The 26,745-nt window shown below is 41.5% G+C and overlaps 1 protein-coding gene and 1 long non-coding RNA gene across 3 annotated transcripts; one reads left to right on the forward strand and one right to left on the reverse strand.

Moving 5' to 3' along the window:
* Nucleotides 1-14,650: 14,650 nt before the first annotated feature.
* Nucleotides 14,651-16,086, reverse strand: LOC103633619 (uncharacterized). Its single transcript, XR_556595.3, has 2 exons — nt 15,574-16,086; nt 14,651-15,229 (listed from the first exon to the last, which is right to left on the reverse strand). It is a non-coding gene; the product is annotated as an uncharacterized lncRNA (long non-coding RNA).
* Nucleotides 16,087-16,176: 90 nt separating this feature from the next.
* On the forward strand, nt 16,177-21,858 carry LOC103633620 (la-related protein 1B). 2 transcript variants are annotated; one of them, XM_020541135.3, is made up of 7 exons: nt 16,177-16,835; nt 16,948-17,668; nt 17,754-17,910; nt 17,992-18,082; nt 21,171-21,248; nt 21,359-21,430; nt 21,508-21,858. In XM_020541135.3, exons 1-6 carry the CDS (start codon nt 16,476-16,478, stop codon nt 21,407-21,409), a joined length of 1,458 nt encoding a protein of 485 aa, XP_020396724.1. In that variant the 5' UTR covers nt 16,177-16,475; the 3' UTR covers nt 21,410-21,430; nt 21,508-21,858. The 2 variants fall into 2 exon arrangements, 1 of the variants encoding a protein (XP_020396724.1); XR_004851640.1 differs by having other exon boundaries at nt 16,182-16,835; nt 21,187-21,248; nt 21,508-21,853.
* The last annotated feature ends 4,887 nt before the right edge of the window (nt 21,859-26,745 follow it).

The raw sequence follows: 26,745 nt of genomic DNA on the forward strand, positions 1-26,745 counted from the left end.
GGCTCTTGATATATCTAGTCCAATATTAGACCAAGTTTGTTTTGTTGAGCTATTTTTTACAGGATCACTTATTCACCCTCCCCCCTCTAGGTGCTCTCAATTCCTAAGGGATGCAGAGCTCAAGTGAATACACTGAAGTAAAGGTAAAAAAGACTCCAAAGTTGTTCCTAAGGGGATGCAGAGCTCAAGTGAATACACCGAAGTAAAGGTGTAAAAGACTCTGAAGTTGTTCCTAAGGGAATACAGAGTCCGTGATTTTATGCACCAAAGTAAAGGTGTAAAAGACTTTGAAGTTGTTCCTAAGGGAATGTAGAATCAAAAATTTTATAGGCCTTTGTCACGTGTGAAAAGAAGGGAAGGTGTTTTTCGCCTTCAGCTCAAAAACACGTGAGATTTAGATTCTACACATCGCAAATGAAAAAATAGCAAACCAAGTGAAGTGCTTTATATTACATCCCAAATGTCATAATAAAAAAGTTTGAAGCATTCACTTCCCTGGCATTACTTCATCATAAATATCGTTACACATTTTTACAACAATGTCATGTGCAATTTTCTCTGTCGTTTCAATAGCAACTACTTTGGGGCAGCTTCAGGCTGCTTAGCTTCGATCATGGCCTAAGAAAGCGAAGCTTCCCAATAAAAAGTCAAACAAAGAAAACAAGAACCACCAATACACACATGAAAGTGGATCAAAGGGCAACGAAACAAATTTACACACCTCCGTGCTCCTTTGGTTGTAGAGCTTTTCTGATGGTCATGGCCTTCTCAACTGTCTTTTGTGCTCGCAACAGTTGATCTTCTAACATTTTCTACAGACAATTTTAAGTTGGGGGGTCCAAACAGGCCTTCATGTGGTCTCAACCAAATCTCAGAAGTGTCGAAGCTGCGCTTCGAGCACCTATCTAAGCACAATAATCTTCCCGAGTTGAGAGGACACCTTTAAAGTCCCCCACTTCTCCATAGATCTATCTCATTATACCAACTATGTCACCATCGATAGAGTTTTTCTCCCGGGACCTTGCTCCAACTGAAGAGAAGGTCCTCTCCAATTCTTCACAATACCTTGTAGCCACGCAAAAGCAATCATCATTCAAGCTCCGAAAGTTTCCAACAAGCTTATCTAAGTGATCTTTCTCAGCTATAGCATCTTCCTTTTAAAATTTTCAAGTTCAAAGTTGACCGTCACTTTAGTAGCTACCCTTCTTAGTTTGTCGGTTTCAGCTTCATGGCTCTCCTTTACCTATTTCATCTCAGCTTCAAGTGCAGCAAGGCACTTGTCTTGTTGTGAGTTCAGTGCTTCAAGCTCTGAGATCTTATCACTCATTGTTCCTTTAGGCTTTATATCTTCTTTCTTTTCCTCAGTCAACTTCTGGACTTCGCTTCGACTCTCAGTAAAGTCTTTCTCTATAATGTTGAGTGTTTTTTTCTTTTTTGTCACAATCAAACCAAAGCCTAGATACATCAGACCGAAGCTTCATAATTTCCTTTTGGGCAGCTTCCCCCTCGATATTCTTCTGGTTCTTTACTGCCTTGCTCAAGATTAGCCCCTGCGAAGTAAAAATAGAGTTGAGTCATAGAACAATCTAACAATCTGAAGCAGTAAGAATATCACAAGTTATACATTCAGATGTGTAAGGGCAAGGCAATATGAAAATCTACGAAGGGCATTGATGACAGTATGGCTTCGAGCTTTCGAAATCCTATGTGGTTCGCCATGTGGCGGCACACATCGATCTCTTGGCTATCTAGACAATAGTACAAGTAATCGTCTACCCCCTTTGAAGATTGTTGATCCCGAAGGATACCCTAGTTGCTCAACAAAATCAAGAGCTTCGACCATCTGTTTGACGCCGATGGCTTTCCTGGCTGAGTGATAAACTCTGTAACGCCAACCACCAAACTCTTGGTCAAAAGGACATTCTCCCATAGACATGTCACCCTCTATAGATTCCTCTTCGATTTCTGCTGCCCCTTTGCCCTTTTCATCTACAAGTGCAGGCCCTGCAGATTCAACCTTTGTCTTAGCCACCTCGGCTAGCGATTGTATCACTATTGGGGGCGCCATGGGGACCTTCATAGTGTCGTTTGCCACCACAGCTACGGGAGACAACACATTATCCTTCTCTGTCGTGGCTGTTGTGGCAGTAGCCTCGGCCTTGTCCTCGTTGTCGTCATCTTCATCATCAACAAAGAACACACTCATCACTGGAGTTAAGCGTTCATCCTCCTTTACACTGCTCAGAAAAAACTCCGAAGTGAGAGATTCCTTCGTATCATAGGCAATGCTTGCCAGGGGAGTTTCCTCAAGAATGGGTAGCTCAACAACTTCGTCATCCCCGGAGTTAGTGTGCAAAAGATAAGGAAGACTAAACAAATGAAGTTTACTAATCAAAAAACAGATTAAAGAAATATGTATCATACCCTTGGCTCCTCTGATGAGGACAACCTCCACTATTACACATTGGCAAAGACGTGATTACCCAATTGTAGTCAAATGGCGACCGTTGGAGCCTCAGAATTATCCATCTCTCTTAACTTGGGAGGAGGAAGCCACCTTAAAAGGGAGACCACCCTTTCACCATCGGATTAGTCTTTTGGGGTGATTGGGCCTTTCCCTAAGTTGGGTGTGCTTAATGAACTGTTGGGCTTCAGGCAATCCTAATTTGTTGGGCCTCGACCAATCCCACTCGGGCTGGATGTATCATCCGGTATCAGAGCTAGGGCCCATTTTAAGAAGGTGGGAATGATGAGGACATTCTCCACTATTTATCATTGGCAAAGACGCAATTGCCCGATTGGCCCAATTGTAGTCGGACGACGACCATGTGGGCCTCGGAATTATCCCACCTCTCTTAACTTGGAGGAGGAAGCCACCTTAAAAGGGAGAGCCACATTTCCCATCAGACTAGTCTTTTCGGGCGATTGGGCCTTTCTGAGTTGGGTGTGCTTAATAAATTGTTGCGCTTCGGGCAACCCTAATTTGTTAGCCCTCGGCCAACCCAACCTAGGCTAAGTGTACCATCTAGTATTAGAGCTTGGGCTCATTTTAAGAAGGTGGGAATGATGAGGACATCCTCCACTATTACTCGTTGGCAAAGAACGCAATTGCCTAATTGGCCCAATTGTAGTCGGACGACAACTGTGTGAGCCTAAGAATTATTCCACATCGCTTAACTTGGGAGGAGGAAGCCACCTTAAGAGGGAGATCCACCCTTCCCCATCGGACTAGTCTTTTTGGGCGATTGGGCCTTTCCCTGAGTTGGGTGTGCTTAATGAACTGTTGGGCTCCAGGCAACCCTAATTTGTTGGACCTCGGCTAACCCCACCTAGCTGGGTGTATCATCTAGTATTAGAGCTAGGGCCCATTTTAAGAAGGTGGAAATGATGAGGACATCCTCCTCTATTACCCGTTAGCAAAGTCACAATTGCCCAATTGTAGTCGGACAACGATCGTGTGAGCCTCAGAATTATCCCACCTGACTTAACTAGGAAGGAGGAAGCCACCCTTCTCCCATCGGACTAGTCTTTTGGGACGATTAGGCCTTTCTCTGTGTTGGGTGTGCTTAATGAACTGGTGGGCTCCTGGCAATCCTAATTTGTTGGGCCTCGGCCAACCCCACCTAGGCTAGGTGTATCATCTTCCGAAGCTAGAGTAGTCCTTGCCTCGAGTTTATTTTTCGAAACACAAACTTTGCGATAGGTTACTTTGGCATGCTTTTGCTTCCTCTTCTTCTTCATCTACTGAATCACACGGGGGTAGTCAATATAAAATAATCAAATAGGGTCAAATACACGATGTAACCTATGTTTTCCCACGTTGTAAAGATTTAGTGCTTTGGCCTCTTTTTTGTTATAATACCGAGAACTTTGTTGCACTTATCTTCAATAGCATCTAGCTATTCATCGTAAGGTTCTCGAAACTAAGATTGAAGCTTATACTTGTAATGAAGCCTAATTAAACTAGGCTCTGCTTTCGAAGCGTCCTTAGTCATCTCAGGCATATCACACTCGGCCCTTAGCGGTCATGTGTTGAACGCTAAATGTTCTTGGACAAGGTCCCCCATCTCAATATGGGCGCACACGACATTAAAAGCAATAATAGAATATTGAGCTTTAAAATTTATGTAACAAGTTGGCCTTTTATACCCAAAGCTAGGGTGGATTGGATTCTAGATTATTTCTTTAACATCTTCTCTCTCTTTCAAATCATTCTTCATATAAAACCATTCTTTCACACATGCATTCGGCCACTTTCTACGATATGCATGGGCTGGAAAAATTGCCTCTTTTTGATAAGCGAAATTATAGCACTCGAACTTGTTGTGAAGGCCTCCAGTTGCCTTCGTCTTATAATGCAACTCATGAATTTGAGAAAATGCCTTTGCGTTGCGCTCAACACCCTTGTTTCGTACATCCCAAATAAAAATCCCTAACCTCACTATGGCATTCGGGGTAAGTTGATGAAGGTATATGTTAAATCTTTTCAGAACGAACACTATCATCTTGTGCAAGGGAAATCTAAGCCCGGCTCGCAAAAAGTTTGAAAAACAACAACTTCGTCTTGGTTAGGCTTCAGCACTAAATCTTCGCCCCCAGCCAAACCCAATCAACATTGTCAATGTAATGAAACTTAGTAAGTACCTCAATATGTCACCCTTTGATTGTGGATTTGCCAAAGTCCACGCGACCTGTCTTCGATGATGGTGTTGTCTTCTTCAATATCAATGTCCTCGATGTCATCATCTGAATCTTCAGTTGGGACCATAGCAGCATCTTCAGCTTGCGGTTCCGAGGGGCAGGCGGGGGCAGGCAGCGGGGGCTGTCACGAGGGGGCATGATGTCGCCTGAGGTGCCCACACTACGTTCTTAACACACTACGTTCTTAATAGAGTAGTATATATAGATGTGTTGGTCTATGAAGAGTGCAACATGTTTAGACGCCTCTAGTTTTTTTAACAAAGAGATAAAAAATAAATTATTATCTTTAATATTAACAGGGAGAAGATGAAAAAATATATTTATTATTAAACTATATGTATAGAAATTGCACGACATGACATGCATACAGAGAGACATATTTGGACCCAAAGCTGTGGCCCCAACCGCAACCCAAATCTGTTTGTAACAAGTTCTTATATGGGCCAACTAGCCCTCACAAGTCATAACCCAACCACACAGCCCTTCATGTAGTTAGTAATACGCTTGTGAAGATAACGAATGGGCCTGGCCCGGCTTTAAAAGTAAAGGAGCAAAAGAATAAGCTTGTTGCTGATGTCATCTGCATGGTGCTTCCTTAAATAAATGGATTTATGTCAGTGATGTGTGCTCACACTAGGAAGGATCCATCCCTGGTCGTGTTTATCAGCAATTTCTCTGTTACTTCGGTCTGCTAGCTGTTATTACAAGCATTATTAGCTTGTCTAGTTGAGCAAGGACCGGTATGTTTTATTAGTCAGAAAATATCTAAGCTGCATTATTTGATGATATTATACAAAAAAAATTCAGATAAGTTGTTCTTGTGATTGTAACAACTTTGACAATTTCAGACGCATTGCAATTACTTTCACAACTATTACCTAGAGAATTAATTATCATCATATCCTCTACTCCATTAAGGGCATGTACAAGACCAATTAATAACTTGTGTCTTAAGTCGTGTCTATGGGGGCTAATTGTATATAGCTCGTACTAACACTACAATTTTGATTCTGGGAAAGGGAGGAGTCTGCACCGGCGCGAGTAAATAGTGTACCACTTCTAGGTACTCAATCATTTTTTATATGGACACCACCTATATGACAAATGGATCGACACCACTTGTATGAACTCATCATGGGTGAGGGTGCTTTCTTTAACACGTACTCCCTCCGGTATTAAAATACAAGTCGTTTAGAAAGCGACACGATCTTCAAAATATAGTTTTATATGTTTGACTTAAACCTTGTCCAAAACGACTTCTTTTTTAGACGAGAGGGAGCATGGATTTTTTACTAACAAAATGATATCCACCAAAAACCGAATAATGTGGTTTATATCAAGGAAACATGTGTGGATAAGTAATAGGAGACTCTAACTCACGATCAATAGGATTATGGCCAGCATTTTTGGCCGAAAACAACTAAAGGGTGAGTTTTCGGTAATATCGGAGGCTAACACCAATGAATTTTTTATCGATAAATGGTCTCTACCAAAAACCAAATAATATGGTTTATGTCAAGTAAACATGTGTGGGGTAAGTAATAGGAGACACTAACTCAAGATCAATAGGCATATGACCAGCATTTATGGCCGAAAATGGCCAAAGAGTGAGTTTTCATTTAAATTGGAGTTTAACACATGGATTTTTGACCGCCAAAATCGCCTCCACCAAAAACCTAATAATTTAGTTTATGTCAAGCAAACATGTGTGAGGTAAGTAATAGGAGACTGTAACTCATGATCAATAGACATATGGCCAACATTTTTGGCTGAAAACGACAAAGGGTGAGTTTTCGTTAATATTGAAGGCTAACACCTACGAATTTTGACCGATAAATTGTCTCCTCTAAAAATCAAATAATCTAGTTTATGTTAAGAAAACATGTGTGGGTTAAGTAATAGGAGACTATCACTCACGATCAATGGGCATATGGCAAGCATTTTTGTCCAAAACAGCCAAAGAGTGAGTTTTCGTTAATATTGAAGGCTAACACCTATGAATTTTTACTGATAAATGGTCTCCACTAAAAACCAAATAATGTAGTTTATGTCAAGAAAACATGTGTGGGGTAAGTAATAGGAGAATATAACTCACAATCAATGGACATATGACCAACATTTATGGTCGAAAACGGCCAAAGCGTGAGTTTCGTTATTATCGAAGGTCAACATCTATGAATTTTTTACTCACAAAATGGTCTCCACAAAAAATCTAATAATGTGGTTTATGTCAAGTAAACATGTGTGGGGTAAGTAATAGGAGACTCTAACACATGAACAATAGGCATATGGCCACCATTTTTGGTCGAAAACGACCAAAGGGTGAGTTTCCGTTTATATCGAAGACTAACACCTACAGATTTTTCACCAATAAATGGTCTCCACAAAAAACAAATAATCTGGTTTATGTCAAGAAAACATGTGTGGTCAAGTAATAGGTGACTATCACTCATGATTAATGGCATATGGCCAGCATTTTTGACCAAAAACGACCAAAGCGTGAGTTTTCGTTAATATCGAAGGCTAACACTTATGTATTTTTGAACGTTAAATGGCCTCCACTAAAAACCAAATAATGTGGTTTATGCCAAGTAAACATGTGTGGGGTAAGTAATAGGAGACTCACTCACGATCAATGGCTATATGGGCAACATTTTTGGCCGAAAACTACCAAAGCGTGAGTTTTCGTTAATATCAATGGGTAATACATATGATTTTTATCGATAAATGATCTTCACCAAAAACCAAATAATGTGGTTTATGTCAATGAATCATGTGTGGGGTAAGTATTAGGAGCCTCTCACTCATGATCAATGGGCATATGTCTAGCATTTTTGGCCAAAAACTGCCAAAGCATGATTTTTTGTTAATATCGAAGGTTAACACCTATAGATTTTGGACAGGCAAACCTTCTCTACCAAAACAAAAATAATGTGGTTTATGTCGAGAGAAACTTGCGTGGGTAAGTAATTTGGCACTCTAACTCCCGATCAATAAGCATATGACTAGCATTTTTTGCCGAAAACGACCTAAGGGTGAGGTTTTGTTAATATTGAAAGCTAACATCTACATATTTTTATCGATAAATAGTCTCCACCAAAAACCAAGTAATGTGGTTTATGTCAAGTAAACATCTATGTGGTAAGTAATAGGAGACTCTCACTCACGATCAATGGGCATATGGCTAGCATTTTAGCCGAAAACGTACAAAGCGTGAGTTTTCGTTAATATCGAAGGTTAACACATGAATTTTTGATCGATAAATGGTCTCCACCAAAAACCAAATAATGTGGTTTATGTCAAGTAATCATGTGTGGGGGTAAGTATTAGTAGCATCTCACTCACGATCAATGGGCATATGGCCAGCATTTTTAGCCGAAAACGGTCAAAGCTTAAGTTTCCTCTAATATAGAAGGACAACACCTATGGGTTTTGACAAACAAACCGTGTCCACCAAAAACCCAAATAATGTGATTTATTGCCAGAAAACATGTGGGGGCAATTAATAGGAGCCTCTCACTCACGATCAATGGACATATGGTCAGTATTTTTTGGTCAAAAACAACCAAAACTTGAGTTTTTGTTAATATTGACAATCAACACTTATCGATGTTTTTACCGATAAATGGTCTCCATAAAAAACCAAATAATGTGGTTTATGTCAAGGAAACATTTGTGGATTAATTAGTAGGAGACTCTAACTCACAATTAATGAGCATATGGCCAACATGTTTGGTCGAAAACAGCCAAAGCGTGAGTTTTGTTAATATGGATGGCTAACACTTATGGATTTTGACCGATAAATGGTCGTCACCAAAAACCAAATAATGTGGTTTATGTCTAGAAAACATGTGTGGGGTAACTAATATGATCCCCTCACTCAAGATCAATAGGCATATGGCTAGCATTTTTTGCCGAAACGACCAAAGCGTGAGTTTTTGATAATATCGAAGGCTAATACCTATGGATTTGGTACGAACAAACGGTATCTACCAAAAACCAAATTATGTGATTTATGGCAAGAAAGCATGTGTGTGGTAGTTAATAGGAGCCTCTCACTCATGATCAGTGGGCATATGGCTAGCATTTTTGGCCGAAAACAGCCAACACATGAGTTCTCGTTAATATGAAAGACTAACACCTATAGATTTTTTATAGACAAAAAGTTCTCCACCAAAAACCAAATAATATGGTTTATGTCAAGGAAACATGTCTGGGTTAAGTAATGGTATACTCTTACTCACGACAATAGGCATATGTCAAAGAAACATGTGTGGGTGTTAAGCATACGGATTCTTTCACTCAAGATTAGTGGGCATATGACAAGCATTTTTGGTCAAAACGGCCAAAGCGTGATTTTTGTTAATATTGAAGGCTACAACTATGGGTTTTTGGTAGACAAATGGTCTCCACCAAATACTAAATAATGCTATTTATGTTAAGGAAACATGTGTGGGTTAATTAATAGGAGGCTATCACTCACGATAAATGGGCATATGACCAGCATTTGTAGTCGAAAACAGCCAAAACATGGGTTTTCGTTAATACGGATTGCTAAAACGTATGGATTTTTTACCAACAAAATAGTCTCCACATAAAACCTAATAATGTGGTTTATGTCAAGCAAACATGTGTGGGGTAATTAATAGGAAACTCTAATTCACGATCAATAGAAATATGGCCGGTATTTTTGGACGAAAATGACCAAAGAGTGAGTTTTCGTTAATATCGAAGGCACGTACTCGTTTTTTGACTGATAAATGGTCTCCACCAAAAAACAAATAATATGGTTTATGTCAAGGAAACATGTGTGAATTATGTAATATGAGACTATCACACACGATCAATGGGCATATAGCCAACATTTTTGGCCAAAACGGCTAAAGCGCGAGTTTTTGTTAATATCGAAGGCTAACACCTATGGATTTTGACCGATAAATAGTCTCCACCAAAAACCAAATAATATGGTTTATGTCAAGGAAACATGTGTCGGATAAGTAATAGGAGCATCTCACTCATGATCAATGGGTATATGGCTAGCATGTTTGGCTGAAACAGCCAAAGCGTGGGTTTTTTTGTTAATATTGAAGGCCACCACTTATGGATATTACACAGACAAATTGTCTCCACCAAAAACCAAATAATGTGGTATATTTCAAGGAAACATGTGTGGGGTAAGTAATATGAGACTCTAACTCATGATCAATAGACATATGGCCAGCATCTTTGGCCAAAAACGACCAAAGGGTGAGTTTTCGTTTTTCGTTAATATCGAAGGCTAACACCTACATATTTTTTATCGATAAATGGACTCCCTAAAAAACAAAATAATCTGGTTTATATCAAGAAAACATGTGTGAGTTAAGTAATAAGAGACTATTATTCATGATCAATGGGTATATGGCCAGCATTTTTGGCCAAAAAGAGCAAAAGTGTGAGTTTTCGTTAATATTGCACCTATAGATTTTTGACCAGTAAACGGTCTCCACCAAAACCAAATAATGTCATTTATGTTAAGTAAACATGTGTGAAGTGAATAATATGATACTCTCACTCACGATCAATGGGCATATGGCTAGTATTTTTGGCCAAAAACTGCCAAAGCATGAGTTTTCGTTAATATCGAAGGCTAACACATGATTTTTTTGTCCGATAAATGGTCTCCACCAAAAATCAAATAATGTGGTTTATTTCAAGGAATCATGTGTGGGGTAAGTATTAGGAGCCTCTCACTCACGATCAATCGGCATATGGCTAGCATTTTTGGCTGAAAACAGCCAAAGCGCGATTTTTTGTTAATATCGAAGGCTAACACCTATGGGTTTTTAACATACAAATTGTCTACACAAAACTCAAATAATGTGATTTATGTCAATGAAACATGTGTGGGCTAAGTAATATGAGACTCTGACTCTTGATCAATGGCATATGGCCAGCATTTTTAGCTGAAGCGGCCAAAGCGTGAGTTTTCTTTAATATTGAAGGCTAACAAAAATATCGATTAATGTGATTTATGTCAAGAAAACATGTGGGTGTAATTAATAGGAGTCTCTTTCTCATGATCAATGGGCATAAGGCCAGTATTTTTTTGCCAAAAACACCCAAAACGTGACTTTATGTTAATACTGACCGTTAACACCTATCAATTTTGATTGATAAATGGTCTCCACCAAAAACCAAATAATGTGGTTTATGTCAAGAAAACATTTGTGGCATAAGTAATATTAGACTCTAACTCACAATAAACCAAATAATGGGATTTATATCAACGAAACATGTGTAGGGTAAGTAATAGGAGCCTCTCACACACGATCAATGGGCATATAGCTAGCATTTGTGACCGAAACAGAGAACACATGAGTTTTCGTTAATATGGAAGGCAAACATATATGGATTTTGACCAACAATATGGTCTCCACTAAAAAGCAAATAATGTGATTTATGCCAAGGAAATATGTGTGGAGTAAGTAATAGGAGACTCAAACTCACGATCAATAGGAATATGGTCGTCATTTTTTCCCCAAAAACGACCAAAGGGCGAGTTTTTATTAATACCAAAGGAAAAGACCTATGAATTTTTCTGACCGATAAATGGTCTCCACCAAAAACCAAATAATCTTGTTTATGTCAAGGAAACATGTGTGGAGTGGTAGGATACTATCACTCACGATCAATTGGCACATGGCCAGCATTTTTTTTTTGCCAAAAAAGGGCCAAAGCATGAGCTTACGTTAATATCCAAGGCTAACCCCTATGAATTTTTTACTAATAAATGGTGTCCACCAAAACCAAAAAATATGGTTTATGTCAAATAAACATGTGTGGGGTCAATAATAGGAGACTCTAACTCATGATCAATGGGCATATGGCCAGCATTTTTGCCGAAAACAACCAAAGGGTGAGTTTTCATTAATTATGAAGGCCAACACCTATGGATTTTTGACCGACAAATGGTCTCCTCTAAAAAACCAAATAATCTAGTTTATATCAAGGAAACATGTGCAAGTTAAGTAATAGGAGACTATAACTCATGATTAATGGGCATATGACCAGCATTTTTGGCCAAAAACGACCAAAGGGTGAGTTTTCGTTATTATCAAAAGCTAACACCTACGAATTGTTCACCAAAAAATGGTCTCCACCAAAAACCAACTAATATGGTTTATGTCAAGGAAACATGTGTTGGGTAAGTAATAGGAGACTCTCACTAACGATCAATGGGCATATGGCCATTGTTTTTTTTTGCTTAAACCTGCCAAAGCATGAGTTTTCGTTAATATCGAAGGATAGCACATATGAATTTTTTACTGATAAATGGTCTGCACCAAAAACCAAATAATGTGGACTATGTCAAGTAATCATGTGTGTGGTAAGTATTAGGAGTCTCTCGGTCACGATCATCGGGCATATGGCCAGCATTTTTGGCCGAAGACGTCCAAAATGTGGTTTTTTGTTAATATTGAAGGCTAACACCTATGAGTTTTTGACAAATAAATGGTCTCTAAAACCAAATAATGTGATTTATGTCAATAAAACATGTGTGTGTTACGTAATATGTCAGTCTAACTCATGATCAATGGGCTTATGGCCAACATTTTTAGCCGAAAACAACCAAAGCGCGAGTTTTCTTTAATATCGAAGGCCGACACCTATAGGTTTTTGGTAGATAAACATTTTCCACCAATAACCAAATAATGTTATTTATGTTAAGAAAGCATGTGGGGGTAATTAATAGGAGCCTCTCACTCAATATCAATGGGCACATGGCCCGTATTTTTGGCCAAAAACAGTCAAAATGCGAGTTTTCATTAATACTGACGACTAACACATACTGATTTTTGACCAATAAATGGTATCCACCAAAAACCAAAAAATTGGTTTATGTCAAGGAAATATTTGTGGGGTAAGTAACAGGAGACTCTAACTCACGATCAATGAGCATATGGCCAGCATTTTTAGCCGAAAACGACCAAAGTGTGAGTTTTCTTTAATATCAAAGGCTAATATCTATGGGTTTTTGACAGACCAACTGTCTCCACAAAAAACCAAGTAATGTGATTTATATCAAGAAAACATGTGGGGTAATTAATAGGAGGCTTTAACTCACAATCAATGGGCATGTGGCCAGTATTTTTGGCCAAAAACGACTAAAACATGAGTTTTCGTTAATATTGACGCCTAATAGCTATCAATTTTGACCAATAAAGGGTTTCCATAAAAAATAATGTGGTTTATTTCAAGGAAACCTTTGTGGGATAAGTAATAGGAGACTCTAACTCATGGTCAATGGACATATGGCCAACATTTTTGGCGGAAAACGGCCAAAGCGTGAGGTTATGTTAATGTCCAAGGCTAAATCTATGGATTTTGACCGATAAATAGTCTCCACCAAAAACCAAATAATATGGTGCAGGGGCCTTCTTCCTACGAAGGTTCTCAAAACATTTACCCTGTGACAGTTTTTTATCTTGTTTCATGTGTTGCAGAACTAATGCCGAAGGTGGCCCTGAGGCAGAGTTGTTAATGTGCATATTCCCGAAGGAGAAAGCTTCAAGCAGATACCTCATCTTCATAAATGATGAAGCAAGGAAGCACCATAGAGCGCCATCGGAACTTGATTTACGAGTTGAAAAAGGAAAAGACAACTTCACCCTTAGCATGTAAAGTAGACTGAATGTATAGGCCTAGGGTCACAATTGTATTTTCGCCAAAGTTGTACCCCGTGACTATAAATAGATGAACAATGCCCTTTACAAATTCACCTTTCGGAGGACCAAAAGTTTCATTTCGCTTGACTTTCAAGATGCCTTCGAGCTATCTTATGCAGAGAAGACAAATGTATATTTTTTATCCTATGTAATACGAAAGAAGACAATATATAATGCTAAAGCTCACAAGATGAGTTCCATATTTTGTTTCTCACCATTATTATCAATGGTGCTTTATTTGCATTTCCTTTTGAAGACCTTCGTACTCAAGCTAACACTTCAATGAAGTGATAACTTAAGGACGAAAGTCCAAATGTTTTAACATTATGTTGCCTTGTTTTTTATGTCATATAACAATTGAAAACAAGATCACAATATTAGCGCCCACCTCTGGTGAACTCACTTTCACGACCACTGCAAGCTTCGTCATTTCATTAAATGAAAACCATGGCAAGTGTCGACGCTTCATCAACAAGTTTGAAAAAGATTGTCCTCCCGATCACGGGATGCTCAAGTTTTGAACCAGCTAACAAAATGCATAAGAAAGAAGCTCAACGAAGGGTACAACATGTGGGGGGTTCAAGGACACTTCATCAAATCTAACTGGTCCCATATTCTGATTACCTTCTCTCAAGAGGACCTTCAGCTGATGAATTACCCACATAATGATGCAATGGTTATATCGTGTATCATTAAAGGATTCTTAGTCCACAATGTGCTAGTGGATACCGGAAGTGCAATAGATATTATTTTTTCTAAAGCCTTCGAAGAAATGCAATAACCAGATGACGAGATACAAGATGCAGTACTTCCTCTGTGTGGCTTTGGAGGAAAGCATATAACAGCATTCGGTAAAATACTAATGGCAATTACATTCAGCCATATTCATAACACAAGAACTGAGGAAGTTGTGTTCGACATAGTTGGCATGGAGTATCCCGATAATGCAACTGTTGGAAGAGGGACAATGAATGCCTTTAAAGTCGTGCTACATTCAACATACCTTTACAGGATAATCCATCCAATCAAGGCCCAATTTCCATATTTGGAAGTCAAGAATCTACAGGAAAAGTCGAAGGAAACTTGACAGACTCCAAGGTCATTCACAACATAGATGAAGCCGAAGCCCAAAATCAACAGAAGCACATAAGGGACAAGGCAACTTCGGCGGATCAGCCAAGGCTATACTTCTTTGTGAAGATATAGCCGATCAGAAATCACTCTTTGGAACACAATTATCAGAAGAGCAAGAAAAAAGCTTAAAAGTTCTTGTTCAACAATAGAGACGTATTTGCTTGCTCAACTGATGATTTACGTGGAGTAAATAGAAACATCATTGAGCACTCTCTCAACGTGGATCCTTCAACCAGACCAAGAAAGCAAAAACTGAGAAAAATGTCAAAAGACAAAGCTGAAGGAGCAAGAGCAGAAGTCAAAAGGCTTCTAAGTGTTGGGGTAATCAGGAAAGTTACTTACCTAGAATGGCTTGCCAATAATGTAATTAGATCTGATCATGGGTCACCCGACCCGACCAACCCAACCCGCTCAAAAAAAGACTTGGTCTGGCTCGATCCAACCAATGCAACAGACGGGTATGGATTATAATTTTTGACCCACAATAATTCATGGGCCATAATTTTTATCCAAAACCCGACCCAACAAAAAAAAAACTCGACCCAAAGCCAACAAATCCGACCCAACCCAAAAAAAACTTAACTCGACACGTCAAACAGGGAGGCACGGGCCAACCTGACCTAACATTAGACACGAGTGAGGTACGGGTCGTATTAAATGACCCCCCGATGTTTGCACAGGTCTACCTGTAATGGTGAAAAAAACAAATGAGAAGTGTAGAATGTGCATTTACCTCACGGATCTCGATAAAGCATGTTATTTCCTCTACTACAGATAGATTCACTTGTTGATGTCGCCTCTACTTTAGAGCTTATGAGACTACTAGACTGTTATCCAGAGTAGCATTAGACATCGATTAAAAAAAAAGATGGACAAAAAACAAGCTTCATCGCTTGATCATTTCAAGTGGTACATAATGTTATTCCAATGCCTGAGTGTCTGAAGAATGCTGGGGAAGCCGGAGCCTGACATACTGGGAAAACGGCTCGAGAGGGAGTTGGGGTGAAGGCGAACGCGGTTAGGGCCTCACCGAGGGGGTCGGGGTAGCGGAGGAGGTCGACGACGAGCGGTGGCGGCGCAATGAACTCCGGCGGGGTCGGGGTACCACGCCTAGAGGACCGTAAAGAGCTCGGAGATGATCGGGGAAGCAGCAGCGAGCTCCGGGGAGCACGATGGCACCCTTGGCGCGAACGGTGGTGCGACGGCGACAACGAGCGCTGACAGAGAGCAGCGAGGCACGGGAGGGGGCGCTGGTGCTCGGAATCGATGGCGGGGGTTCGAGTGGTACTGATAGAGGCGAGGCCGGGGCGAATCGGGCTCCAAATCGGTGGGGATCGACTCCGACCAATTTCCGTAAACGACGGAGAAAAAAAGGAAAGAAATACTCAGCGAGGGGAAGGGGAGTTGGTCGAGATCGTGGGGAAAAGAAGGGTGTCTCGGCGTGCTCCACTTGTGGCAAGGAATCAAACGAGGCAGCTCGACGTGGTGGCACGCACGGTGAGATCCTGGTGCAGGCGCGGGCGTGAAGAAGAAGAACGGAAGGGCTGTCGCGCGGGGCCCGACTATAAAAGAGAGAGGGGGAAAGGATGGGCACAATTGTCAGATAACTCCAGAAATTCCGCCGGAATTTGGTAACGGCAACTCGTCCGTTCGATCTCTCGCTGTGGTGGATACAGAATCCAAAGTTGCAGTCTAACTGCACGCAAATATGGAAGGAATCCGCCATCGTCGTCGTAATTTCCCACAAATACCCCCCCCGCTACTTCTGCTAATTACGCACCTAACCTCCCACCGCCGCCACACCGAGCCTCCTCTCCGGCCCCCGCCTTCCCAGTCCCCTCATCTCTCGTCTCTCCTCCTGCCTCCTCGTCCTCGCCTTCCCATTCCCCCGCCCCAAACCCCCAGCTCGATTCCCAGTCGTCTCGCCCCGTGATGTCGCCGGCTGCTGGTGGCCCCGCGCCCGCGCCAGCGCCAGCGCAATCAGCGGCCGCCGTTCCGCAGGCGATCGCGGTACCGCCGGAGTCCGGCCGTTCGGCGCCCGAGGCGTCCCGCAGGGATCCACCGGCCCACCCCGAGGGGGCCGATCCCACCAATGCGGCGGCAAGGAAGACAACGTGGAGCGTGCTGGCGCAGACCCCCGCCGCCGCGGCGGAGGCGACCCCAGAGGGCGGCGGCATCATCGGCGGGGACGCCTCGTGGCCGGCGCTCGTGGAGTCGACGCGCGCGTGCCCCAAGTCGGGCTCGTCCGACTCCCTCAATGCCCTCTCCGATGTTTCCGGCCCGCCTCCGCAGGTACTGAATCTCGCGATTTTTCCGATGCGCGTACATCTCTTGCGTTTCGGCGGTCCTGTTAAAATCAAAGTTTCCTATGAGTTTGATGAATCTGCTGATGCAATTAAATCAGGAGGATACAATTGCTGCTTCATCGGTACTTCCACATCCAGTTGTGGGGGCTAATCCGATTCCCACTGCCCAAAACCCTACCTCCATACCTCCTCGCACGCCTGCGGCTTCCTCTCAGCAGAACGGTGCCACAACCCAGACATTTCCAGTTCGGCGCAGTGGCAACCGTGGAAATGGTAGCAATGGTGGCGTCAGGGCTGCCAATAGTAGCGGAGGTGACGGGAGCAGCGGCAGTGGTGGTGATGGTAACTGGAATGATGGAAGCCTTGGTACTGACAGCGGTTGCAACAGCAGCAATGGCGATGGTCCCATCAATTTGGATGATAATGTCCCTGGCACTCGTTGTGCCCGTGGGAATGACAATGACAGCAGCAGAAATCCTTCTGGCAATGGCCACTGGAACCACAACATACGAGGTGGTGGTGGTGGTGGTGATGGGAACAATAGAAATAGCAGTGGTAGCAGCAACCACTGGAATAATAATCCCCGAAATAGTAGTAGTAGCAATGGCGTTGGAGGTCGTGGTGGTTACCGGGGTCGCCGTGACCATGAGAGAGGGGCTAATTTCTCCCCTAGGAACTTCCCAAGAGTTCCGGTAATGCCATATCAACAGCAGCAGCAGCCTGGCATCTACCAGCCTGGGCCCTTTCACCGACCACCACCACCGGCTGCCCATTTCATGGTGCCACAGCATTTTTATGTCCCATCATTTCCCTACCTTGGTGAGCCTGAAAACTCGGCTTGCTATTTTTTATGAATAGCATAACATCTATTTGTTGTAATGTTTGTTGTTTTGGTGATATGCAGCTGATGTGCAACCTTATCCTGTCTACCTCCCACCAGTAGAACAGTTTCAGAACATGCATCTTCTTCGGCCACCCATGCAGCCTGCTTGGGTTCCTCCTCATCAGGATCAACCAAATCTCCAAGATAGTATTAGGAATCAGATAGAGTTCTATTTTAGGTAGTGAATCTGCTTGCTTTCTCTTTGCGTGCTGTTGCTATTTCTTGACCTAACTGTTTGTTTCTACCCTCGCCTTGCTAGCACAAATAATCTATGCCATGACACATTCTTGAGGAGACATATGAACAATCAAGGATGGGTACCTATTGACCTAATCTTAGGGTTCAACCGGGTTAGTAAATTCTTATTGTTTCACTTGAGGATTTCATTTCATGAGTATGATATTATGTTTGTTATATTTTGCTATGTATGTCGAATGTTGATAGCCTGATGAACTGCTTGTGCTGGCTGGCTTTGTGTCGATATGTGTACTTTTCCATTCCCAGAACTTGACGTTTTACCTGGCCAGTACACAAGTTGGTTACTTAAATTGGTAGTTTATCGCTCTACCTTTTGTTTTTCTATGTTGGAAAAAGGCCTATCTTCCCATCGTTCATGATCCATTGCACTACCAGATTAGTGATATGGTTCTCAATGCATACCACCAAAGCTGTGCTATGCTTTGAAAAGAAATAAATGATGACATTATGATTTTGTTAGGGTGAACCATGGAAGCCATTTTTTAATAAAAGTGATAGTAGTATAGAGAGCAGAAGGACCTACACAGTTTTTGTCGAATTTGGATAAGGCTTATGACAAAATAACAAGGAATGATATGTGGTGGGCTTTGGACAAAACATAAAGTTCCAACGAAGTACATCGGACTCATTAAGGACATGTACAACAATGTTGTGACTAGTGTTCGAACAAGTGATGGGGACACATATGATTTCCCTATTAGAATAGGACTACATCAAAGGAGAGCCCTTACCTTTTTACCTTGGTGATGGATGAGGTCATAAGGGACATAAATATCCCTTGGTGTATGATTTTTTCGGACGATATAGTGGTAGTCGATGAGAGCCAGCAGGAGTAAATAGGAAACTAGAGTGTGGCAGGGAAACTAGAGTTGTGGCAGGACACTCTAGAGTCCAAAGGGTTAGCCTCAGTGGAACGAAAACCAAATACATGATATGTGACTTTGGCACTACTACACATGAGGTAGTAGACGTTAGTTTGGAAGGTCAAGTAGTATGTAGAAAGGATTCCTTACGGTATTTAGGGTCAATGCTACAGAGAGATGGGGATATTGATGAAGATGTTAGCCATACAAGCAGTGTGGAAGAAGCGGCACCAAGCATATGGCATTCTATGTGACAAGAGGGTACCACAAGCTAAAAGTCAAGTTTTTTTTTATGATGACGATTAGAACTGTTATGTTGTATAGTGTAGAATGTTGTCCTAAAAAGACGTCATGTTTAACAGATAAGTGTTGCAGAAATACATATGTTGCATTGGATTTATGGTCTTACAAGAAGGAATTGAGTTCAGAACAATGTACATGATAGGCTAGCGATACTATCAATAGAAGAAAAGATTGTTCAACACCGATTGAGATGGGTTGAAACATATCCAGCGGAGACCTCCAGACTCCAGAGGCACCAATGCATAGTGGGATCCTAAGCTACAATAGTAACAGGAAGGGAGACAGGGGAAAACCAAAGTTAACATCGGAAGAAACAATAAAAGGAGACCTGGAAGGATGGAATATACTAAAAGATTTAGCCTTGAATGGGAGCGAACAGAAAACAACTAAACCCTAAACCATGATTTGTGGCTTTTCTTGGGTTTCAACTCTAGGGTATCGCAACTTGTTTTGGACTAAAAGGATTTGTTGTTGTTGTTGTCGTTTTGATTTTGTTAGGAAGTATGGTGGCACAATTGTTTCTCTTAGATCAGAAATAGCACCTATGTTGTTTACATTTAAGTTACCACAAATATAAATTTGCAGCATGTGGCCATCTCAACTCTTGCAGTCTAATGGGTTTTGAGTTTGTGGGTCTTTGACGACAAACTTCCTGTTTACTATCCTTCTGTTAGTCACATGTTTGTTTTTGGTTATTACCTAGTTTGTGATTTGTTCCTCTCTGGCATGAGTATGCTGTTTTCTCTGTTTTTTTTATGACATAATTTTTGTCTAGCCTGTGATTTGTTCCTCTCATAGAGTGGCATGACTTGAGTAGTTGAGTTTAATGTGTTACCTCAGTTGTTTGTTGACAAATTGACATAAGGATTATAGTTGATTTATGCTACCTCCATCTGGAAAAGGACGCACTTCTAGTTCAATCTCTAGTAAAAAAAGAGTATCAACATTTATAACACAAATGGGTATTACTATGAAAATGTCTCATGAAGAATCTATTAACACTAGTTATCATAAATATTGATTAGTTTTTGTAAAAAGTTGGTCAAACTCAAAATTGTTTGACTTGGTAATATGCTAGAATCACATTCTTTCCCTAATGGAGGGAGTATGGTATGACTCAACCAACTAATCGAGTAAAAAACATTATAATGGGGATATTGGATTGCTCAGTGCAACACTGCAGCTTGAACTTGCATGGCAGCAATCATCTGTTTATATTTCAGCCTTTGTTCTACGTTTTCCTGTGTTTATTCTTCTCACTGGGTAATAAGCAGATTGCAATTTAGGCTAACTTGTCCCTTTTATTATTTTGTTATTATAATAACTTAATTTTTCCTCTGCACTTTTGCATACATTCAATACCATCTGCCCTTGCCACAGAAGTTATACTTAATATACTTTACTGGCAGTCCTTTCTTGTTTGCAAATTGTTCCACTGAACTTGTAACAGTAATTGGACTTTGATACCGTGGCTGCATGGTGTGTCATATTGCGTCCAAGCAGGGTTGCATTTTGATATGTATAATACTTGCTTGGAGTTAACAATACAATTTCCAAGTAGCAACGGATCATGGCTAGTTCAGTTATCTGGATAGTGTGAAACCATTTGAATTATATAAGCGATTAAGTGGAAATCAAAATATTGAAGAAAAAGGTTAATATCATGGAGACTTAGCTTGCATTTCATAATGAGGATGGAACAACACAAACTAGCCATGCTCTTCTTGAGCCTATATTTCTCATATGGTTGTACCAGACTACTGTCTGCCAAAGTTGAAGTTTCAGATTTTGGAAATTAATAATCTGGAATATTTGCTCAACAACCTTTGATATGCATTACTCTGATTTGGGACTAGATAATGAATCATACATACTAGTAAGATTTGTAGTAATTATGTATGATGCCCTGACGCAATTCATTTTGTTTTGGCAACCCGCAATACAGACTTTATAACGATCAGGATGTGGTCTTCTAACAGTTATATTCACCCTATCTTTATTATATTATTCTCAGATGAGGGCGTTTACAGGTTTGGTGGACACCAACTACATACTAGATGCTATCCGTGGTTCTGAGTTATTGGAAGTGCAGGTTAGGCTATAATTTCTACAGCACTTTGTTGACTACTGAGGTAATATGCTCTGACATTACCGTGTCTACACTTTTTTTTTGAACTTGTATTGCCTCAATCTATGCTACAGGGAGATAATGTCCGGAGGCGCAATGATTGGATGGAATGGCTGCTTCATTAAGGCCGTCCACTAGTAAATCAGGTTCGTTTCTTCTGTCGCACTGTCATGATGAGAAATAGCCAATTGGAAATGAAAGTGCTGGTTATAATATTTCTCAGGTTCAGATGCCAAGATGCAGCTGCATGCCATATTGGGGGAACTGAATGAATAGAAGTCTTGATCACGGCGTGATGGACTGATGTACAGCGAGCGGGTCTATTGGAATCGGGATGATTTTTGTTTGACGTGATGGCTGCACGTGAAGGCACATTATTCAAAGGGAAAATAATTTTACTTAGGGCTAGCAAATGTTTTTATGGCAGTCTGTATAGTTGTCCGAAAAGAAGTGACCACCCTGCCTTCTCATTATGGATTATTATTATTATTAGGTGTCCTGTTGAACGATTTGGTGACCGTTTGCTTTGCTTTTCTTGGATCAAAGTCACGTAACCGCAGCCCATTCAATTCAACCCACTACAATCATGGTACTACTAAAATGTGTGATTACCAGCCGAGATATCGATGCGGCCTGCCCTCCTCCTCCTCTAAATATAAAAGAAATATCTCAAATTTGGAGAATATTTACTCCTCTCGACTCAAAATACATATTGTCCATTTTATTATTGATGAATATAATTTTACTACTTATTAGTTTGTCGATAACCAAAGGAAAATAGAGTTAAAACATATTTATAATAATCTTCAATACCAAAGGGAACTACAGTATAATGAGTAATATTCAATAAAATGATATATTAAGTGAAGAAAATTAAATAGAAATGATAGGCAACACACACCTGTTTTTACTATTTTTTGTGTAATTATAAGATTATTACATAAGTAGGTAATACACATTAAAAACATATACATATATTCATATTACACACTTTAGATAATTCGGATTTTCGTACGTTCATTTCATCCCTAATCACCATCCACCGTGAGGATTGCAAGGCTACAGACTATCTCCAGCCAGGGGCGAAGCTAGGATCCAAAGACAGAGGGGACAGGCTTAGCCTCCAAGCGACCAAACCAACAAGGACATAATATAAAAATAGCAAGGGAACCAACCATAATGTATATATTGATATATAATCTTCATTAAAAAAACAGTAGAATGAAACAACATCTATTTTATCAAACAAAATAAAATTATATCTCAGTTATTTTGAATTTAGCTCTACGTGTATTAGCTAGATCATAGGTCTTGATAATATCATCAGAACAAATCATTACCGCTAATTCCCTTTCAATATAAACGACCAGATAATCCCGTAAATAGGCATCTCCCATTTTTCTTCGAAGACGTGTCTTCACAAATTTCATAGCTGAAAAAGCTCTCTGTGGTCGCAGTTGACACAGGGAGAGTTAAGAGTAATCTCAATAATTATCTACCATCGGATAAGAAGAATCTTTACCCATATTAACTAATCCACTTGGTTGGGATAAAAATTAAGGGTTTCAGACTACCAAATAATAAACTAGCAACAAGATATGGGCTATAGGATACATTATTAATCTGACTTGGTTGGGCCATTAGGGGGTGCCAGGCCCACTCCGCCCCCCCCCCCCCCCTGCTGGCTTCGCCACTGTCTCCAGCCATATTCCCTATATCCCACTTCTAAACCCATCCTGTATAGTTCCCTCTAAAGAGAATACCGTTCAAATATATATAGAAAAAACCTTCTCTAAATGCAGGCTAAGGGAGGGTTTAGTACAATCAGATAATTGCTACTTATTAACACCTTTTTTACCAAACACTAACGATCCTTAGATCGTCCTCGTAGTGAGTCCGGACCTTGGGAATGATCCCTAGGTCCTGCCCACGAGGAGTCGAGACCTTGGGAGCAAGGTAGAAGATAAGACGTAAGACAAATAACACTACCTACAATACGGTCTTGAACTTGATGATGACCACCACCTATTTGAGGCCAAACATCAACAAACCCTATGGCCTTCTCGTGATGAGCAATACCTTGGATTCGGCTCTGCGAGGTGGACGACAGCGGCAATTCACGACAGGTCGTTGAGTTGCCTGGTGCCTCCATTCGGCGATAAGGATGGTCTGCGGCCTCAGGCCGGACTATCCGCGACCTGGCGGCAGAAGCGGCTTCTTCCCTGTGTCGAGTTAGACGGTCCGCTCTCTGGGTCGGACGGTCCACGAGGACACAGGGTCGTCTTCTTCCTTACAGGTATTAAGATATCAAGATTCGATTTCTCTCTGAGGACCAGATCTTGAATGAAGTGGATCTTGCCCTTGTGGCAGGCTCTGTGTGATCGGACGGTCTGGTATTGTATCTGGATCGTCCGGTCATACAGGGCTTTGCCTGCTATCCTTGTGGCAGGCTTTGTGTGACTCTGGACTATCCGTTGTAGGGTGCCAGACGGTCCATGATCGTGCGCGGATAGTCCGGTCGTGCCTAGAGCCGATATATCGTGTAGTGAGGATGGTGAAATCATTTGCCCCGGATATGAGTTCATCTGCATACCACAATATGACTGGGACTGAGAAGCCCCATTTGTTGACGATGTGTTTGACACAACATTTTAGTGCCTAATTGAAAGTAGCCTAGAGGGGGGGGGTGAATAGGCTACACCTGAAAATTTTCACTAAAAACTTCGAAATAGGTTAAATCAAAGTTGCACAGGTGCAAACCGGTTCAGTCGATTTTAATCCCAACTGAACAAGTTTGAACCCAATCAACTTGAATTTAATAATCTATTGAACAAATTCGAAGTAGTAAAGAAAATAGCTAAAGATTTGCCCTACACAAGAACTACTTGAATGACTAATATGAACCAACCACCGAATATGAAATGCTTAACAAGAACACACAAGAACACGCGATATAACCCGAGGTTCGGCAACCACCACAAAGGTGTCCTACTCCTCGTTGAGGAACCCACAAAGGGCCGGGTCTTTTCCAACCCTAATCCTCCACAAGCCGACCACAAAGGTCAAGGCAATCTCTTCTCAAATCTGCTCAAGGAGCGGGTGATACAAACTTCTTGGGGTCGTCCACAAATTTGGAGACTCCCAAGCAACCTCTAACCGTCAAGGAACACGGGGTTCCAAGAGTAACAAATCCGCACACGGTTAAGTTTGCAACGAGCTCAAGAACAAGAGAATGGGAGAATCGAGATGAAAATGACAGCGAGTTCGATCGAGTTCACCTCACACCAAGGGTCCTTCAAATGATTGAAGGAGATGCGATTGCGGGTGTGAGAGGTGAAGTGAATGCTCTTGTTTGAGGGTTGGCTAGCCAAAGATTCGTGGGAGAGGCAGAAGTAAATGAGAGAGAGAGTGTGAGGGGGTATATAAAGGATCCCCCAAAAGCTGGCAGCCGTTGGGAGAAAGGGGGCAAAAACCGGTTGAACCGGTTTTCAAACCGGTTGAACCGATTTCTACCAGGGGGATCCCGGTCCACTGGTCTACTCAGCCGGACACTGGACCGGTTTCAAAACCGGCTGAGTAGGGTCAAAATTCGGCTCAACCGGTTTCAGAAAAATATCTGCTGCAACTTTTCTGACAGCTCTGACTGTCAGACAGGTCAGAGCAGAGGTGGCAGGATGAACAGTACCAAAACCGGTTGAACCGGTTTCAGGACCGGTTGAACCGGTTTTGGGGGCTGAAACCAAACTTTGAGAATTTTGAAGAGAACTTAGGTGGAGACTTTGTGGGAAGTGAAATTTGTTTTTCTCAAGAGCATTCATGATCTGGAAAAGATGATCTCAAAGGAGTTTTCAAAAGAATTGAACTTGGCTCGTTTCACAACTTACTTAACCGTCGCGGATCCCTCTTAATTGTACGGTGATTCCTATGACTCAAGAATTATAAACTTAGCACCGCCGTTGTTTCATAGCACTTGGAGCACGCCATTGGATGTGGAATTTTAAATCCGCTGTGCTTTATACTTTTATTATCGTAGGATCTGTGCTTCTCCTGTCTGTAAAAATACTGTGTACACACTAGGAGCAAACTTGTTAGAATCTTAGTTTGTTTTGTCATTAATCACCAAAACCCTCAATTAGGGTTGATTGCACTTACAATCTCCCCCTTTTTGGTGATTGATGCCAAAACAAACTAGAATGAAAATAATAATTAAAAGTTACAAAAACTTGTGATAAAAGTCTTTTGTGTATATGTAGCTCCCCCTAAATATGTGCATGAGTTTTGCGATATTAACATTGACTTGATATGTCAATTTGCAACATATTTAGAGAGAGAGAACAATCAACACCATACACAAAAATGATGAGATATGAAACATAAATGAATATAAAAAGTAAAAGCACATTCAAGCTCATCATTGCATAGCATATGATATGAAAAAAAGGTCTACAGCTATTACAATAGTGAGAGCTCGTCTCAACACATCATCAAAGTGTTTATGGCTTTCAAGCCATGCATGCAGCAAATAGAGTTATTACAGACCAAGAGTTCATTACAAAAATAAAGTACTGAATAGTAAACGTTCTCCCCCTTTTTGGCACCAAGAACCAAAAAGAGAGAGAGGGACGCGTCAAGCCAAGGATCACCAGTGGGGAGGAGGTTGATGAGGAGCAAAGAGATGTTGCGCCAGGTCGTAGGCAAAATGTTCCTCTCCAGACTGGGTCGGAGGAGGAGCACTGCCAGACGGGTCCTGGGGCGGAGGGTAAGAGGACGATGGACCCGGATCCCCGCGATATGGGGGTGGGTCAAACTGCTCCGGCTCATCAAAATAGGTCTCTTCTTCGACGTCATCGGCTGAAGAGAAAGGTACCCCATACGCCTGCTGGTACCACTCATTCACATCTGGAGGAGGAGGGTGAAGAGGTACATCAGGAGAGCGAGGGGCGAAGGGAGTACCCAAAGCAGAAGCTTGACGACGAAGGTTGTCGTCGGTCTCCCGTTGACGTCGAGCCACCTCATGGACATCTGCAGCAATATTACGGCACATAGAGAAGAAGGACGCAAATCCGTGGGCCAGGCGGGCACCCATCCCACGTCCACGACCTCGACCACGACCACGTGGTGTGGGAGATCCGCAGCCAGGGGAAGGGCGCGAGGCACCAGCAGCAGCAGCAGCAGCACCAGCACCGGCAGACGGACCAGCAGATGTAGGACCACGAGAACTGGAGGGAGCTTTCCTAAGACGCCCAGCTGGATTGTTGGGATCAATCCAGAAGGGAGTGTATGACTGATGTCGGGTGCCTTTCTCAAATCTGAATTGGGTCACGACCTCAATCATCTTCATAATGAATGGGGCATGAAGACACCCCTTCAAAGGAAAGCATGCTGCATGAATAATCTCCTGCCAAATCATGTCAAAGACATTAATCCTTTCTGAGCTGTTTGGTTTCATAAAAGAGAGCAA

This window comes from Zea mays, chromosome 7 (genome assembly GCF_902167145.1).
Source record: "Zea mays cultivar B73 chromosome 7, Zm-B73-REFERENCE-NAM-5.0, whole genome shotgun sequence".
Taxonomy (NCBI): Eukaryota; Viridiplantae; Streptophyta; class Magnoliopsida; order Poales; family Poaceae; genus Zea; species Zea mays.

Bases quoted from the DNA above. Each gene is read 5' to 3' on its own strand.
- LOC103633620 (XM_020541135.3), top strand. From the start codon at position 16,476: ATGTCGCCGGCTGCTGGTGGCCCCGCGCCCGCGCCAGCGCCAGCGCAA. The intron at 17,669-17,753 runs GTGAGCCTGAAA...GGTGATATGCAG, and splicing joins CCCATCATTTCCCTACCTTG to CTGATGTGCAACCTTATCCT. The intron at 17,911-17,991 runs GTAGTGAATCTG...TCGCCTTGCTAG, and splicing joins CAGATAGAGTTCTATTTTAG to CACAAATAATCTATGCCATG.